This window comes from Drosophila ficusphila, unplaced genomic scaffold (genome assembly GCF_018152265.1).
Source record: "Drosophila ficusphila isolate 14025-0441.05 unplaced genomic scaffold, ASM1815226v1 contig_106, whole genome shotgun sequence".
In the NCBI taxonomy this organism is placed as follows: domain Eukaryota; kingdom Metazoa; phylum Arthropoda; class Insecta; order Diptera; family Drosophilidae; genus Drosophila; species Drosophila ficusphila.
In genome coordinates, this window is record NW_025063993.1 from 9022555 (window position 1) to 9038064 (window position 15510).

A 15510-nucleotide genomic window follows, 5' to 3' on the forward strand; every position below is an offset into this window, starting at 1 on the left:
ATATCACATTACACTTATGCGCAGAATGGCAGTTTTTTTCGCACACAGTTTTGCATACAATGCTTGCTAGCTGGCTTTTTTGCTCATTTATGATTAATGACAGTTTAAGAAGCCAGTGGGCGCAACACACTAATTGAATCATAAGGTGGAAGTGGCTCTCGCCAAACTTAAGATGCGGCGGCATACCTTGGCTCTTTCTTTGCACAACGACCCCGCCCAGTGGGTTTTTAGGTGATTTCTCCACCTTTTCTAGGCCATCTCGCGCACGTAGATCTGCGGCTCGCTATTTTCGAGGCGACCTTGGGCAAAGTGTTTCAATTGAATGCAGCGAAATGATTAACTAAAAACTTATGAAGATACAGAAATTAATTTGATGTAATTTGCGTTGGCGTTGCCATTGATTTTATCGCTCTCCGAGCGGCGGGGAAAAAAATTGCCGCTGGCTGCTGGCTGCTAGCTGCTGGTGACACCAAAATGGCACCCAAATTGCGCCAACAGAGCCGCACAAAGGCTCCAAAGCTGTGCTTTTTATGCACTCCACGGCGACCTTAGAGTTTTTGCCCAGCGCAGCCGCATGTCTCATAACTTGCACGTTCGTGGCCTGAGTTTTTCGTCTTTCGATACATTGTATTGCGCTGTCATGCGCACATGAAAATCATCATCAGCAGGCCAGGCAGCCCATCGCCGAAGAAAAACCACACCGAAAGAAGCGAACGTTTTTCACTGCAAGTAGTCAGGTCAAAATGTCTTAATAATTTTGTAGGTGGAAGCAGTTCAAAGTACTTCTAAGCTCTTAATTTACTACGAACAAAAGGTTTCCTTAAAATGTATTTCAATATTTTACAAACACACTAATCTATTTTACAGAAAACAAAGCTTTAAACTGCAACGTTTAAGATAAGCAATTGTTTTGGCTGAGAAATAATGGGGTTCTTATCTCTGACTTATTTTAAGCAAATCTGTATTATGCACAAGCAGACAACCAATATATTTAATGCAATGGTTCCTCTCAATAAAAGTTTTGTATTACCTGTTATTTAAATTTATTTGTGCGAATCGATTGCATTTTTCCTAGTGCATCATAGGCAACTTCAGTAACTTGGTAAAAATCAGTAATGTAAAAATATGCTTTCATTACCAAACGTCTCGCGCGCTGTATAACACATATGGCATGTATAATGTTTTGCTCTGGGCAACTCATCGTTGCCTTATTTCAGGTTTTCCTGTGCAGAGAATCTTTAAAGGCTTTTAAGTTTTCATTGTACTCGTTTTTCCCCCACCCTTATAGATTAAATAAATTGTGCGGCTATCAATCAACTCACGGAAGTTTACATTGCCTCCAGCAATTTGGTAATGTAACTCAAAATGTAATTAAAGGCTGAGACAAGTGTCGACAGCTGAATGAGAGTTGGAAAACGAAAAGGTCAAAATTATTGCCTTACTATAAAAGAGCAAAAGAAGAATGGCTTTGTGTTCCAGATAACTTTAACAAATTCCAGATGGAAACCAAAAATCACTGAGTTTGTAGGTTTTTGTTTTTTGTAGTCGCTTAGCATTTAGTGCAAATTTATTTAAGTCGCTTATGCGCCATGAGGAACTGCGCTTTGCTAATGATACCCACCAGCGATTAGGCGCAGTATAAAAACTAATTAAGTGCCACGCCCACATGACCTTTTGAGGCGTTGCCTTTGTTCGTTATTTTGTAGGTGCTTGCTTAATTTATAGGCCCAAGTGTTGTGTCATAATTAAACATTTTTATAACACAACAAAGCGAGATTATCTGATAGCGGAAGCATTCTTCCATTTAATTTTCGCAACCACTGTGGTGGAAACTTTTTGTAGGGGGCGGCAACCCTGGAGGCCAAGCACATGGTAAAGCAAAAATATCAACAGCTGATAAGGCCAACTGCTTTTGTTTACAAACTAAACATTAGTGGTAGGGTGGGTTTCGGAAAATCCTCCTCTCGAAAAGAGAAAGCTTTTCCATTTTCCTCCTAGTTATCCGGGTTTTTCACGCATGCCCATTGCTTGTCATCTCAGATTTGGCTGCTGCGCTCTAGAAAGCCAGAATCCCATTGATTTTTATCCAGAATCCCGAAGTAGAGTTCTTAATCCGCACCCAAACTGACGGCTCCAGTTCAAGACGAAAAGTTCGGAAAGAAAAATCGCCAAAAACCAGTGAAAATTAAGCAATAAATTGGAAAAGAAATATCCAAAATCAAGAAAAGCTTGAGTTAAGGTGAAGTGTGATAATTTCAAGATGTTTTTTGGGGCTTAAGGCCATCTTTTCGTGTGTCTACAGTTTTGGGGCGTGGGCCCGAGCAAAGCAGATACTCCAAATTAGCCATGTCCCTGGAGTAAGTGAAAAGTGGAAAGCGGAAAAATCATGCAGTCTTCCAGCAAATCCTGGCTGCTGTGCAGCATCCTGGTGCTCCTGGCCGTTTCTTTGGGTACGTACTTTGGGCTGCGAAGGGAAGGACTGGGAGCGTCCAGCCCCGCCCACTTTCGGGCTGGGCGGTTATGTAATAAAATAATCGAGAGGAGGCCTTTTAAAACTCTGTTAACTCTGCTAACCGTTTCTTAGTCCCCGAAAAAAAGCCAACTATCTCTCTAATTTCTTTTCTCTTAGCTAGCTTACGATTTTACAGCAATGATTTGATTTTTTTCTTAAATTTACGCTTTGCGCTGGCAGCGCCGCCTTAACAAGTTCTCCAAGCTCTCATTGCCAACCACCAAGAACCAACTACCACCGGCCCTCCAGCTCCTGGCATCCAACGTTTTGTGTATATAGCTTAGCCACACTACCCCCAAAGAACAACAACCAGTACCAGAACCAGAACAACAACAATAAAGTATATAGCAACTATATCCAGTAGACCAGCAAAAACAACAACCGCCACACAACCACCGACAATCTCGACTTGCGATTGCCCGCAAAAAATGAGACTTGGAGAATCTGCCAAAGCGTCGCTGCTGCAGCGCTGCAAACGAAAAAAAAAAAAAAAATACCAAAAATTATAACCGAATCACAACTGCGCTAGTCATCAACTCTATGTAAACTATATATGTATATTCCGTAATCTCAAGTAGAACTCCTCATAGCACACCCCGCACTCAGCTCAGTGCCGCCCCACAGAATAGATCTTCTGCCATAGCTCTATATCTCTATACAGATTCAATCTTAACCCTAGCTTAGCTCTAGCTATCTCTCTCTCGCTCTCTGTTTCTCGCTCTCTCTCTCTTTCGCTCCCGCTCTACGACTCTCTCCAATGCTCGAAAACTATATACTTCCGTACCTGAACCAAAAACTATACTTCCAGTACACCTGCATACTCGTCTACTCTATCAATATTATATATATATAAATATAAATCCCCAGCTATTATCGCTTTTGTAATTAAACCTTTCTCCAGAGTCCCCTCTGCATCTCTCTCGCTCGCTCTCTCTCTTTGACTCTCTCTAACTCTCTGTCTCTGTCCACCCCCTCAAAAAAAAAAAAGTACAAAACAAAAAAGAAAACCCCTGACTGTGTATCTACGAAAAGCGTGGTAGCCAAGGTCCTTGAAGGACCCGCAGGATGGGTGGTGGCGTACAGCATCCCGACCGACCACCGCAACCGAAATGAACAGCAACCGAAAAGAAACAGAAAATGCACACCAAACGAAAATGCAATGAACTGAACAAACAATGCAAACGTATATATATATACATATATGCAAACGTGTATATAAAGATTTCTGTATCAACTGCCGAATCTTAATTCATACTCCTTCTCTTCTGAGCAGTCCAAGAAGTAACGAAAAGAAAAGCAAATAGAAATTGTAGTCGAAGATCGTATAGACAGAACCCCCCAAACAGGCATAGATCTATCTTAGGAATATATGATAAACATATTAAATACAAATTAGAAAATTCACTCACTCGCATACCGACACACTCACACATACATTCGCTTAGTATCATCATATATACCCACCCTGAAAAATCATATCGTTCACCTAGAGAAAAGTGCAACTCCAAAAACGAGTTTCGCGTTTCACGCACCCACACTTTAGCAAAGTTCGTGCTCCATATACGAGACCACATATGCACACAAACACACTCAAATAGCAAGGATAACCCGGTCACACACACAAGCGGCTGAGAGTGTGGGCCCCAGCATCCCTGAGCTTTCTATCTCCCGCTCTCGCTCTCTCTCTCTCACTCTCTCTCTCTCTCTGGAAGGATATCGCGTGGAGCTTTTTCCGGATAAAGTTCGCTCAGCTGTCAGGCAGAAAGGAAAACATTTGCAACCAGGGTATCTAGCCATCTCAGTCCCTCGTAGAACTTAGCAGAACGAACTTCCTAGAATGTCCTTAACGGGGCTCTACGAAAAGCGTTGCACCTTGCAAGCACAAATTACTGAATAGCTAGCTGCGTTAACTTAGTCACTTGTTTAAGCCAGGACTCTAGGACTGTAAGAACCACGAGGCACTTGCATTAAACCATCCACTATGCGGGGGTTGGGGTTGTCCCGAAACCTTGAAAAACCACTTCCCCCGCTCATAGTTCTTGTTCAATGGAAGTGCCTCCCATGCGGCGTATACTCAACGTAGGCCAGAACAACAGCAACAACATCAACAAGCCACCAGTATAAACCAGCACCACCACCACAACAGACACCCACCTGCACCACCAAAAAGAAACAGTAACAGAATAAAATTACCACAATCGAGCGGTTCTCATGTGTCGTCCATTTTTGTTTAACTTTCCCAATCAAAATTCTAAAATGATGCTGAAGTCGAAGACGATGAATCGGTATAAAGTCTGAAAATGTCTCTGTCCTATCTGCCTATATCTCAGTCTCTCTCTCTCTCTCTCTTTCACTCTTCCTGCCTCTCTCTCTCTCTCGCTCTGTCTCTGTCTAACTCTATCTGTCTATAAGCTAAATCATCCCAAGACCATTCCAAAAAAAATTATGAAAAAAGAACAACAAGAAAAACTTAAACAAAGAATACAACAACTTTGCTCATCCGTTCGTTTCTTTGTTTCTCTGTATTTTCTCTTATTTTGTCTTTAAAACCCTATATGTAATTTGTGGCCACCGATTTGTTCTGATTAAACCCGAAACCGAATCCGAATCCACATCCCCATCCCCGATCCCCGAATGTTTGTGTACCCTTCTCTGTTTTTTTTGCGTTTCGCTTCCGTTTCCGTTGTGTTTTTTAGTCAGTGCATCCGAAGATGAAGAGCGCCTGGTGCGTGACCTCTTTCGAGGCTACAATAAACTCATACGACCCGTACAGAATATGACACAAAAAGTTGGAGTAAGATTTGGTTTGGCGTTCGTACAGCTAATCAATGTCGTAAGTGTTCTCAAAATTAAATTTGTCAAACAACAAAAACAACCTGAATAATAACAATAAGATTATGCTAATAAAAAAAAACAAAAACAATAACTAACATTCCGTAGAGTGTAAATGTGTTTTCGAGTTCTGTTCCTAACAAATTCTTCAGTTTCGTTGCTGTCATAATCGTTCATTGAAAAGAAAAACATACACACACCCTCACACACATACACACACACGCCCATTAACAGTCAGTAACACCCACACACACACACACTAACATGCACTAACTGCCCCCTCGGCCACGCCCCCAGATGGTCGGAATAGGGGCGGAAGGAGGAGGGGCGCATTCAAAGTTTTCAGTTTCGGTTATGCTTTGTAAATAATTACGTACACGTTGTCTTGACTTTGTATGTTTGTAGTGAACTTGATGCTAGTAAATCAAATACAAAATACAAATACTAACCCTAAACCATTAAGATTAAACAAGCAAAACAAACTAACCAACTAACTAAGCAACTAACTAACCAAAGTAAAGCCACATGCGAAATAATGTCTTAACTACCTTCCCACCCGCTCTCTCTCGATTTCTCGATATCTCGATTGTGTACGCCAAATTCGATTCGATTTTGATTCGTTTCGAATCTCAAATGCAAATCGTACCCGTACTCCGTACTTCGTACCGTTCTCTCACACCACCAACCAACCAACCAACCAACCAACCAACTAACCAACCAACCAAACCACCAACCAACCAACCAACCAACCACCAAACCACCACCATCTGATCACAATCAAAACCGAAAAAACAAAACGAATTCCCGAAAAAAAACCGAAAACAAATCGAAACCGATCAAGAATGAGAAAAATCAAATTATGAAATCAAACGTTTGGTTACGTTTGGTTTGGTACGACTACCAGCTGCAGTGGGATGAGGCCGACTACGGCGGCATCGGGGTGTTGCGTCTGCCCCCCGACAAGGTTTGGAAGCCGGACATTGTGCTCTTCAATAAGTGAGTAAATGGCCATTTTCTAGCTAACCCATCTCAACTCCAAACTCAGAACACTAAGACAATCAAAAAAGAAAAATCGTAGGCGAAAGTCGGAGCTTTCCTTGCAAATATCTCTTTTGAATCTGAAACTAATATTATGCATTTTCCGCCAACAGTGCCGATGGCAACTACGAGGTGCGCTACAAGTCCAACGTGCTGATCTATCCCACTGGCGAGGTCCTCTGGGTGCCGCCGGCCATTTACCAGAGCTCCTGCACCATCGACGTCACCTACTTCCCCTTCGACCAACAGACCTGCATCATGAAGTTCGGCTCGTGGACCTTCAACGGGGATCAGGTCTCGCTGGCCCTCTACAACAACAAGAACTTCGTGGACCTGTCAGATTACTGGAAGTCGGGCACCTGGGACATCATCGAGGTGCCCGCCTATCTGAACGTCTACGAGGGCGACAGCAACCATCCCACGGAAACGGACATCACATTCTACATCATCATTCGCCGGAAGACCCTCTTCTACACTGTGAATTTGATTCTGCCCACTGTGCTCATTTCGTTCCTCTGCGTTTTGGTATTTTATCTGCCAGCCGAAGCCGGCGAGAAGGTAAGATAGCGATCGCCGATCGGCGATCAAATCTGGCCTTTAGAGGGTCACATCTGGTCAGGGGATGGGTTCGTGATTACACACTAAAGATGTCTTTATCATAATTAATACGCCTATACGTTTTGTCAAACCACGTATTTAGATTTAATTAATGATCAGGGAATCTTGTCGAACGTAAACATAATTTGATAAACAACATCAGGTTTTTAATTAAACTAATTCCCAAACACAAGATTGATCAGTTTCAATTCGCTACGCAGTGGTGATTAAGATTTTGACGAATATATAAAAATATGTTTTTAATTAAGTCGTGCTGGGAAAAACAATACTTCGATTCTCGCTTCCTAGAACTTAATTTGAATCTAAAATAAATTTGGAATTTTGACGAAAGTCCCGAAAATAGAAATAACTAACCAAAAGAATTATGTTAAATTGAATTTTCTTTTTGAAAGCTTTATGCTTTATATTCCATAGTTAATTTTATTATTGCGTTTTTATTGTTCTTAAACAAGCAGTTGGGCCACATTTTGGCCCTTTTTCCGGATGGGTTCTAGGTCACAGAAATAACCTGATCGGCTACTAACGATTTGTGTCCCCAGGTAACGCTCGGAATTAGCATTCTGCTGTCACTGGTTGTGTTCCTGTTGCTGGTGTCGAAGATTCTGCCGCCGACGTCGCTGGTGCTGCCGCTGATCGCCAAGTATCTGCTGTTCACCTTCATCATGAACACGGTGTCCATCCTGGTGACCGTGATCATCATCAACTGGAACTTCCGGGGTCCGCGCACCCACCGCATGCCCATGTACATCCGCTCGATCTTCCTGCACTACCTGCCCGCCTTCCTCTTCATGAAGCGTCCGCGGAAGACCCGCCTGCGCTGGATGATGGAGATGCCCGGCATGAGCATGCCCGCCCACCCCCACCCCTCCTACGGCTCGCCGGCGGAGCTGCCCAAGCACATCAGCGCCATCGGGGGCAAGCAGTCCAAGATGGAGGTCATGGAGCTCTCCGACCTGCACCACCCCAACTGCAAGATCAACCGCAAGGTCAACAGCGGCGGCGAGCTGGGCCTGGGCGACGGGTGTCGCCGGGAGAGCGAGTCCTCCGACTCCATCCTCCTCTCCCCGGAGGCCAGCAAGGCCACCGAGGCGGTCGAGTTCATCGCCGAGCACTTGCGGAATGAGGATCTCTACATTCAGGTGGGAAAATATACACTTCAAAATCTCTTTAAACGTATAAATTCAATTAAATGCATATTAATGGTTAAATAGTTTTTTTTTATACCTACTTATTGTATTCAGATATTAATAAAAATTAATCTATTCATGGAGATAAAAACGACAAAACGATTTCTCATAAAAATCAATGGATCGTGAAGAAATGTTGATAATGCGGTGTTAAAAAAAATCATTAAAATAAAAAACTTGACTATATACAGCTTAACGGTTTAGTCTTTGCAACAAAATTAGTAGCCCCTGCTAATCATTAGTAATTACACCTTTTAGGGCTAATAAATAGAATTAACTTAAATTAATTAGTCATTAAAATATAGGAAAATTCCAAGTATTAACCAATATTTTTTATTGTATTCTATTAGACGCGCGAGGATTGGAAATACGTGGCCATGGTCATCGATCGCTTGCAGCTGTACATCTTCTTCATTGTGACCACGGCCGGAACGGTGGGAATTCTGATGGATGCCCCGCACATCTTCGAGTACGTGGATCAGGACCGCATCATCGAGATTTACAGGGGAAAGTAAGCGGGTAGAAAAGAGAGAGAAATTGGAGCAGCCAGGGGCTGATTGAAATGGTTAACAGCATTGCAAACGCAACAATAATAGGCAAACGAGGTATTGGGTCAGAGGAAAACAATGAAAAATTGCAACAATTACTGCGGATTTTTAGATTTTAACAATTAATGAAACACTAAACGATACTTGCTTGAGCAGCATTAACACCTAAAATAACTAACTAATATTAACTCTTTTTGGTAAACACACGAATTGGAACACTGAACACACACACACACACTGAACAGTCGACAAGTAAACCTAATAAGCAAATAATTCACCAGCAACAAATGTTAAACGAATAAATCAAAACAACCTAGTGGAATTGTGAGTAACTTTATAATTTTTAAAACGAATCGCGTAGCTAATATAGTCGTATAGAAGAAGTTTAGTTTAAGTGCAATAAACAGAACCTTGTTATGTTGTGCCGAACTTAATCATAAGTATCCAGTTTTACGCATGAGATTTAAGAATGGAATCGCCCCCAATCAATTTGTAAATGCTTCTCGACCGATCGCATCTAGCATAGAGATCGACTCAAGCGGAGGCTCCCAACCGGAGCCAACATGAAATCAATAAAAATGCAAAGTTAATTAAACAACCACCACCCGGCTGTTAAATTCGTCGCCGCATCGCGCATACGCCGCGTGTTACGCGCTCGGTCACTTGGCTTATTAGCTAATTGATATGGGCATAATATTTTATGGGCCGACTGGAGAATGTCGATTCACATGAGCATCGATCGCATCGATCGCATCGATCGCATCGATTGTTGGGCATGCAAAGTCAATAAACATCGCAGTGCGATGGACGGGGGCCAATTATGTAAGCACGATTCTAACAGATATTGGCCATATGTGTTTTCGAAATGTCTCTTCTCAGTCGGATGTTCGCACATTAATCATCCGCCCACGGAATTCAGCGCGCTTGCTGTGATTTCTGTCGTCGTCTCCCATCGGACCTAATTAGCCAAACACATAAACGGTCAGAAATCCCCCCATTTGGTTCCTGGTTGCCGCACAAAAACTAACTAGTACGCGCTGTTATTGACTTACAACCGTTGCCGTCGCCGATTGCCGGACTACCAGATACAGATATAGATAGAGATACTGTATCTCCGTCCTCACCTGTGGCTACACATCAAAGGTTGCAGCATCACGACGACGACGACGCCGGCGATGACGACTGAGCCCGGTTTGAGCGGCGATTGAGCCAAACTCGAACTCGTCTCGCTGGCTGACTCAAAACTTCGGCATCTGGCGAGCGAGCGGCGACTTGGCCAACTTGGCGAACTTAGGGGCTGCTCTGGGCCAGGCCGGTATAAATGCGCCAAGGGAGAACATTTGGGCATCATTCGATTTCTGATTTTGCAACGAAGACGTCGCATCGGCCGAGCCAAAAGTTCCCGTGGCAAATAAATAAATATCGTGTGCGGCTCGTCTGCGAAACCGGTAATAATTCGATTCGCTGTCTTTTCTCTGTCGCGTTGCGAGGAAAACTCGGAAAAACCGCGCTTGCTCAGCTTTAAGCGAAAATGGTGAGTTCGCTGGCCGTTGGAAAGCGCCACCGGTTTCATCCGTGTTTTGTGTCTTGTGTTTTCCAGCGCTGCTTCCTGCCTCTGGTGGCCCTGCTCCTGGCAGCAGGTGTCCACGCGGACGTCTCCCACCTGGACACGGATCTCCAGGAGGATGGCTACCACTACAAGCAGCCCTCGGTGCCCTTCCCGCCCCCGGGATCGGGTAACGGCATTGAGGACTCGGGCTTAGGCCCAGGACCTGCTCCCTCGGCTCCGGCTCCCTCGTACGGACCTCCGCAGACGCAGCCACCTCGTCCTCCGCCGCAGCCGACTCCCTCGGCTCCTGCTCCTCCTCCTGCTCCCCGTCCTTCCTACGGACCCCCGCAGACGCAGCCACCGCGGCCACCACCACAGCCCACACCCTCGGCTCCAGCTCCATCTCCATCCTATGGACCACCGCAGACGCAGCCACCACGTCCTCCACCAGCGCCGACTCCTTCGGCCCCAGCTCCCGCTCCTTCTTATGGACCTCCCCAAACGCCGCCACCTCGTCCTCCGCCGCAGCCAACTCCCTCGGCTCCTGCCCCGTCCTACGGACCACCGCAACCTCAGCCGCCGGCACCACAGCCTCCAGCGCCGCAACCGGGACCGGAGTACCTGCCTCCCGATCAACCCAAGCCGAGACCCACTCCCTCGCGTCCCCAGCCGCCGCCACCACCACCACCGCCATCCAGGCCGCAACCCACGCCCGGATACGGTCCCCCACCACCACCTCCTCCGCCAAGGCCGCAGCCCACTCCCGGATACGGACCACCCCCGCCGCCAGGACCTGCTCCGCCGGCACCACCGCCACCAAGGCCCCAGCCAACCCGCCCACAGCCACCGCCTCCTCCGCCGCCACGCCCACAGCCAGGAGCTGAGTACCTGCCGCCTCCGGGAGAGAACGAGGTGACGCCTCCTCAGCCGCAGCCAACAGCTCCGGCGCCAGAGTACGGACCTCCACCGCCGGCACCGCCACCGGGACCCACCTACCAGCCACGCCCACCAGCGCCACCTGCTCCTCCGGCACCCACCTACCAGCCACGCCCGCCTGCACCTGCACCACCAGCTCCTGCTCCAGGACCCACCTATCAGCCACGCCCACCAAGTCCTCCTGCACCACCAGCACCCACTTACCAGCCACGCCCACCTGCACCACCAGCACCTGCTCCAGGACCCACCTACCAGCCCCGTCCACCAGCACCAGCACCACCAGCTCCTGCCCCAGGACCCACCTACCAGCCCCGTCCACCAGCACCACCTGCACCCACCCAGGAGTACGGACCACCACCCACCAGCGGTGGCGAAGAAGCGGGATCCCTGGGACCCGATGGCTACAACTACAACAAGCCTGCCAAGCCCTTTACCTTCTAGAGAAGTGAACCACTTAGAACCACTCAAGTCCTTTGAACCACCAGCATTGGACCCACAGCCCCTGCCACTCAAATATTTTTCCAAATAAAAACAAATCTCAAAAGCCAAAGTCAAAGCTGGATGTGTCAATCACTCGGGGGATTCGCTCGCTGGTGGGTCAATGCCTTAAAAAAGCTTAAACTGCAACCTTCTGAAGCTTCACTTTTGACAGCTAGAACAGGGAAAAAAATTATATCGAGTTTTAGTTCTTCAATTTAAAAAAATTAAGTTATTTATTTAAAAGAAATTAAATCTTTTGGAAGTCACAACCTAAAACTTTTTACAGAAGTAAAATAACATTTTGGATTTGAGATTTGTTAATATTCAGTTAGATCTTCTTAATGTTTTTTGCAGTGCTTGCAAACGGCCTAGCCGAAATACCAGGGGTTCAAGTGCAGTCGCCAGAAAACACCCAGTTTTGCACGGTGGTCAGTTGGTAGGTCAAATCAATCATACTTGGGGGCGCCATAAATCAGAGGCGGAAATTCCGAGAGCCTCAAGCAGCCGTGAACGATTCTCAGGCCGGCGATGCTGGCAATATCTATAAACCCCTAACGACCATATCTATATAGTATAGAGGTATATATGCATCGGTGAGAGCCCATAACGATTGCAGTCGGCATAGCCACAGACATTGCATCCATACATGGGACACTCAAGGTGCCGGCGGAGCCAAAATAAATATGACCGAGTCGATCGATGATCGGCAATCGGCGGCGATCAAGCGCGGGATCGACGACTCAATATTCCCACCGGCTGTCGCCAGTCGCTTAGTCAGTCAGTCAGCCAGGTTCATCAGTCATTTGGTCAATATGCCAGTTGGCTCAGTCAATAAATTGAGTTAGCCGTGGCAACTTCATTAGGTTGCCCAAAAATAAAGATAAACATGAAAAAACTGCAACTGCAACTGCAACTGCCACTGCAACGGCCACTGCGGTTGTGCAATGATTTTCCAATAGGGTTTTTTTCGACGTTTACGTTTTCGAAAGGAGGGGAGGGCGAGCGTGGGTACTTTGCCACTAATTACATAAGCACATACGTCAAACGGCCTTCAATTTCGCTGGACACGGGCGCCCTAAGTCTCACTCTCGGCCGATCTGAGCCATTTGATTAACGTCTTAACGAGCGGCTTGGGTGTGATTTATGTTGTCAGGCATCAGCATCGGATCTGCAGCTGCACTTAGACTTAACTTTTTGCGTGATTTATGATTGCGGCACGGCACTTGAAAAGATTGGGCATGACAAGAGATTCGCCACGCATTGTTTGCCGCGCTTCGATAATTATGCGATGGAAATTATGGCAGTACAAATGGGCCCAAAAAGGCTCCCCCGAAAAAAAAAAACAAACAGAAGTTCATGCGAGTCACCTGCTGACCCGGCTAATTTCGCAGATGTTGCTCTGCTGCTCCGATGACGATTCTAATTCCCTTCGATTCCATCCGGGTGTAAATTTCCCAAACAAGCTATTAATATTCTGATGCCTCCATCAAGCGAACACGCAAATGTAAATGCGAGTATAAATATTAAATCATTCTAAATATGAAAGCAGCGACAAAAAAAAATTGTATATTACCCGAGGGCAAAATTCTCAACGAGCGGCTTCTTCATCGTTTATATCAAATTTCCAATTAATTCTTCAAAAATTCATCCGACAGGGGCTAATCGAAAATATTAATGGACATATTATAATTATGACTTAATGGACATACAATAAAGTCATCTGCTGATTTATGCCCGTGCTAAAGACGAAAGAAGTCGAAAAACGCCAGCTGTTCTCGTACCGCAAGAAATATTGCGCATACGCAACGTGCGCCACTTATGAGTTGCGTTGCTTTAGCTTTGCCCGCTCTGTAAATCAATCACAGGCGAAATTGCCCTTGGCACAGTTTCCGCTCGTTTTTTTTTCTATTCTTCAACCGATTTCATCTTTTTGCCGTCTTGGCTCATAACTGTTCAATTGTAAAACGGCAACGCACTCAAACGTTTTCAAACGTTGCGTACGATGATTTGTGTAGACGGTTCAGGCCAAGCGAAATATGAAACAAGCCGTCAGCGAAGCTCGAGTGGATCGGCGAGCAAAAACCAGCTATGAAAATCACTCACGCATGCCTTTTGCTCTCAGCTCAAAGAGAACCTGGTTTTTTCAGCATAAAGTTAGGCTTTAAATTTCTATATAAAACAAGCTTGTTTTAGTCTATACTTTTAGCAGATTTTGTTGTCTACTTTTAACCACATTAAAAATACAAATCAGCTTAAATTATAAACTTAAAGTTGCTGTAGAGCTTTACCGAGCCTCATATCTTAAATCTCTAGCTTTTTATTGGTGCTTAATAAGATTAAATCGTTTTACGGCTGACAAAATGAGTCAATTAAAAACATAAATGATTGTTAAACAAATATTAACAGTAAGCTTAGGACAGTTTTATTTGAGGGACTTTGTTAAGGCTGCTTAATTGTTGTAAATTATGTATTTAAAATATACGTAAATTGTTGCGTCTACAAAAAGAGTTGTTGCTTTATTATTAAAATTATCTCTAAGCCTCTTTTTCTATTTTTAAATAATGTTCGTTCATAAATCACATTTAACCCTAAATCTGAACTAACTTAATGACTTTACTAGTCTGCGTTTTGTACACTTTAGAGCGTGAGGAGTATTTTTAGATCTTCATAAAGCGATATTAGTCTCAGACCTCGATTTATTTTTATATTACCCTAATGTCTTATTTATTCTTTTGCGAATTTTCTGTTTTCGAGATCGATTCATTTAAATATCTGCAATCAGAAACGAACTGATGTCTCAATTTATGGCTCCGCAAAATTCCGCATAATCGATTTGCTACTACAACTTCCTCGTACAATTGACCGATATTTTTCCCTTCACCCTTCCCTCCGTTTAAACACCCTGACCCACGCCTCAAGTCGCATGCTTGTATCGCATTAACAGTAAATTAATCAATTGCTAATAGATGTTTAACAACTGTTAACCTTCCCGGCGAGCATTCAAGTGGCTTGCGAATTAATCACGAATCGCCCAGACAGCAGCGATTTATGATTGAACGCTGCGATTCTTGAGCGTGAACAAAATCGTTTAGCAGTCGAAAATTGGCAATTACTCGCTTCGAAGTTCCAGACGCAGTCGGCTCGTGGCCAAAAAAGATTGGCTTAGCCTTTGTTAAGGATGATTGCCCATGTGAGCCGAGAGACTTGAACGATTGCTGTGGGCGCCAGTGATTAGCATAATACCAAGGCACTGCTCTATTAAATTTTAATTATAAAACGAACAAAACGCCGACATTAATCAAAAACTGCAGAAAAGAGCGACAGGCAGACCCGATGCGGTCTAGATCGATCAGCAACCCAATATTCATTCATTCGAATGGTGCGACTTAAGCCCCAGAGGGCGGCTTTGTCACGCAAATTTCGTTAAAGCCGCTTCTGATTGCTCGAAAAAGAGCTGGCTGCTCGGCAGCGTGAAGCAATTAACGGCAAAAATAGTCTGGGCCATCGAGTCATGTGGGTCGTTGTCTTGAGCACTGACAGCACTTGTCAAACCAATCCATAATGGATGTCAAAACAGCAGCAGCGGTCGCCACAATGGATCTTCGCCTTAGTCGTTGGCTCAGAAATGCAAATGCAGAGTCAACAAAGGAAAAGAAGAAACGAATCCGATTGAAAAGGCAGCACGACGCGTAGCAGTTAATCCAATGTTTACAATCTCTTTACAAATTTCGACCTTGGCCTTACACACACAAAGCGCAGCAAACGGCATCCGATTTGAAACAATGTCATAGCAGTTAGCCAAATCGTCAA

General features: G+C 44.9%; 2 protein-coding genes across 2 annotated transcripts; both read left to right on the forward strand.

Moving 5' to 3' along the window:
• Window positions 1-2100: 2100 nt before the first annotated feature.
• Window positions 2101-9333, forward strand: LOC108096335 (acetylcholine receptor subunit beta-like 1). The gene is made up of 7 exons (XM_017197874.1): window positions 2101-2239; window positions 2303-2450; window positions 5209-5345; window positions 6186-6340; window positions 6496-6940; window positions 7540-8139; window positions 8538-9333. Exons 2-7 carry the CDS (start codon window positions 2387-2389, stop codon window positions 8700-8702), a joined length of 1566 nt encoding a protein of 521 aa, XP_017053363.1. The 5' UTR covers window positions 2101-2239; window positions 2303-2386; the 3' UTR covers window positions 8703-9333.
• A 615-nt stretch (window positions 9334-9948) lies between these two features.
• Window positions 9949-11776, forward strand: LOC108096156 (basic proline-rich protein). The gene is made up of 2 exons (XM_043209539.1): window positions 9949-10269; window positions 10336-11776. The coding sequence occupies exons 1-2, from the start codon at window positions 10267-10269 to the stop codon at window positions 11659-11661; spliced, it is 1329 nt and encodes a 442-aa protein (XP_043065474.1). The 5' UTR covers window positions 9949-10266; the 3' UTR covers window positions 11662-11776.
• The last annotated feature ends 3734 nt before the right edge of the window (window positions 11777-15510 follow it).

Bases quoted from the DNA above. Each gene is read 5' to 3' on its own strand.
- LOC108096335 (XM_017197874.1), top strand. From the start codon at position 2,387: ATGCAGTCTTCCAGCAAATCCTGGCTGCTGTGCAGCATCCTGGTGCTC. The intron at 2,451-5,208 runs GTACGTACTTTG...TGTGTTTTTTAG, and splicing joins GCTCCTGGCCGTTTCTTTGG to TCAGTGCATCCGAAGATGAA. The intron at 6,341-6,495 runs GTGAGTAAATGG...TTCCGCCAACAG, and splicing joins GACATTGTGCTCTTCAATAA to TGCCGATGGCAACTACGAGG.